This window comes from Azolla caroliniana, unplaced genomic scaffold, assembly GCF_043228905.1.
Source record: "Azolla caroliniana isolate FFs.n. ecotype wild unplaced genomic scaffold, voAzoCaro1.0.p SCAF_1, whole genome shotgun sequence".
NCBI lineage: Eukaryota > Viridiplantae > Streptophyta > Polypodiopsida > Salviniales > Salviniaceae > Azolla > Azolla caroliniana.
In genome coordinates, this window is record NW_028230436.1 from 20932507 (window position 1) to 20935721 (window position 3215).

General features: G+C 34.3%; 1 protein-coding gene across 1 annotated transcript; it reads left to right on the top strand.

The window, feature by feature from the left end:
• Positions 1–464: 464 nt before the first annotated feature.
• Positions 465–2413, top strand: LOC147869142 (uncharacterized). The gene is made up of 3 exons (XM_087319865.1): positions 465–1151; positions 1238–1769; positions 1866–2413. The coding sequence occupies exons 1-3, from the start codon at positions 465–467 to the stop codon at positions 2336–2338; spliced, it is 1692 nt and encodes a 563-aa protein (XP_087175991.1). The 3' UTR covers positions 2339–2413.
• The last annotated feature ends 802 nt before the right edge of the window (positions 2414–3215 follow it).

A 3215-nucleotide genomic window follows, 5' to 3' on the forward strand; every position in this document is an offset into this window, starting at 1 on the left:
ATTCAACCTTCAGGTATATTTAGGGTTAATATTAAATAATAGGGTTTAAAGTTCTGTAATGAAATTTCTGAAATTTCTATAATGAAATTATTCTATAATTTCTGTAATTATTCTATAAAGCTTGTAATTGCTTTAATTTGTCTATAAATTCTATCATTTTGAAGTAATTCGTGTAATGTCTATACACACATACTAACCTATGTAGTACAAAATTTATACACACAAAAATTACAATAAATAGATTTTGATATTTACGTTTTACATTAATTTAGGAACTAATAGGTAGACAAAATGGCCTGGAGTGGGAACATGTTCTAATTCAAGTAAAGAATGCAAAAGGAACGCATTTGATGAAATGAAAATATTGTAATCATGTCTTTGTTGGTGGCCCTCATCGAATTAAGGCCCATATATTGGGAATAAGAGGACAAGGTGTAGAAAAATGCACAAAAGCAAGCGATATCATGAGGAGTCAATTAAAAAATGCAATGGATCATGGAAATGATCACTTGAATTCAGATGTACAAACAGATGCAAATAGTAATACTATTGTTAATGCTAATGCAGATGCGTCTATAGATGCCTCTATTTCTAGTTCCATTTCAATGAATAAAATGGCTACTAAAAAGCAAAAAATAGAGACGAGTGGTTCACTCCCAATGTCTTTTGAATTGTCATTGAGGAAACAAGCAGAAGAGGCTATTGCAAGATTTTTTTATGCGGAAGATATTGCACATTGGAAAGTGGAAAGCTCATTTTTCCATGATATGCTTATGGTTGTTTCAAAAGTGGGTCCTTCGTTTAAAGCACCTTCTGCTTATCAACTGCGTAAGAAATATCTTAATGGAGAAGTTGTAAATGTTGAGCATGATCTTATATTGTTGAAAGAGAGTTGGAAGACATATGGATGCACTATTGTTAGTGATGGTTGGTCAGACACTAGAAATAGACCAATTATTAATGTTTTAGCTTCTTCACTACATGGTACAATGTTTTTGAAATCAATATATACAAGTGGTCAGGTCAAAACAGGTGAATACATATTCAAAATTTTGAAAGATGTTATTCTTGAAGTTGAACCATCAAATGTAGTTCAAGTTTGTATGGATAATGCTGCAAATTGTGTGGTTGCGGGACATGATAGAAAAGGAGTGGCCATCTATAATTTACACTAGATGCACTTGCCATTGTGTTGATTTGTTGTTGGATTGATGCCATTTTGCGATCAACTATGAAGATTAGTGGTTTCATAACTAGAAAACAATATGCTTTGGCCATGTTTCGCAAGTTTAGTGGAAAAGACTTGCTTAAACCTTCTACGACTAGGTTTTCTTACAGTTTTATTGTGTTATCCAATTTGTTGGATGATAAAGTTTATGGTGGTTTGAGAAGAATGGTGGTTAGTGAACAATGGTGCAATTGGAATGGTGCCAAAACAAAGAAAGCAGAAGAGATGGTTTCAATTGTATTGGATGCTAACTTTTGGGCAGATGTAAAGATGATTGTGAAGGTATGCAAACCAATTTTAAAGCTTCTTCATTTGATTGATAGGGAAGGTGCTACAATGGGATTGATTTATCAATTTAAACAACAAATGTTGATGGAGATAAAAAATATGACAGATATTGATCCTATGAAGCTTGATGAAATAAAAGAGTGTTGCATACATAGACTAACAATGTTGGAATCGCCATTGCATGCAGCGGGATATGACTTGCATCCATTATGGACAGCAAATTATCAAGAAATAGATCATGATTTACAAATGGGCTAGATGAAAACAATCATGCTTTATGCTAGTGGTAATATAGTTTTACAAAATGCTTTGTTAGATGAGTTTTATGCATATAGAAAACAAGAATAAGATTTGTTTCAAGTTCCATTTGCAAAGGATGCTAATAGATTAAGCACACCAATCAAATGGTGGGAAACTTTTGGAGCAAGCACTCCCAATTTGAAGAAACTTACAATTAGAGTGTTATCTCAAGGTACAAGTGCATCGTCTTGTGAAAGGAATTGGGGTACATTTTCATTAATACATACTAAAAGGAGAAATAGATTGAGTTCAAATCATGTGCAAAAATTGGTTTTTTTGCACACAAATCTTCGTATTCTTAAGAAGATTAAAGAAAGAGGTTTCAATCATATTGAGGTTACTATTGACATGATTGAGAAAGAAAATGATGAAGAACGATTATTGGTGTTGCAAAGTGAACAAGAAGCACAAGAAGTTGATGAAAATGAGAGCCTCACCAATGTGATGGCTTATCTTGATGATGATGCACAAGATGAGGATGATGATTTTGAAGATGATGATATCACCTTGAATGAAGATTAGGAATGCTCGTTTTGATGTAACACCTCATTGAGAATTTTTTTGAAGACTAGGCATTTTGGATAGTTGTTATTAGAATTTACGAAAAAAGCATATTGTTATTAAGAAGGTAATGTGTTTTTTTTTAGCAATTTTTAAATTTTTTTTACCATGAAAAAATATTTACCTTATGGTAAATCATTTATCCAAAAGTATGGTATTTATCATTCTTTGAGGGTGTTTATCATTCTCGAACACGAATTCACAAATGGTACATATGGTTCATACTATGGTTTCAGGTGCAACCAAGTAGAATTTTTGGGCTATGTCATTTCCTCGGAAGGCATCTCCATGGATCCAGCTAAGGTCAAAACGGTGGTAGAGTGGCAAACTCCGCATTCATTGCGAGATGTGCAATGCTTTTTAGGCTTTGCCTATTTTTACCTCAAGTTCATACAGGATTACTCAAAGCTTGTTCTGCCTCTCACACAACTTACCAGGAAGGGAAAATCGTTCGTTTGGTCTGAAGAAGCGGACATTGCTTTTGAGAGTCTTAAGAAGGCATTTACATCAGCTCCTATTTTAGCTCATGTTGATCTAGAAAAACCATTCATCATTGAAGTAGACGCGTCAAATTTCGCCTTGGGTAGCATTCTGTCTGAACAAGGCGATGATGAAAAGCTACATCCTGTGGGTTTCCGTTCACGCAAGTTTGACGCCGCAAAAATCAACTATGAAATTCATGATAAGGAGCTATTAGCAATAGTGGACTCTTTTACGCAATGGAGGCATTTTCTAGAGGGGTCTTCTCATCAAGTCATCGTATTCAGTGATCATAAAAACCATGCCTACTTTCAGAATGCTCGTGTGTTAAATCGACGTCAAGCTCGGTGGGCCCAAT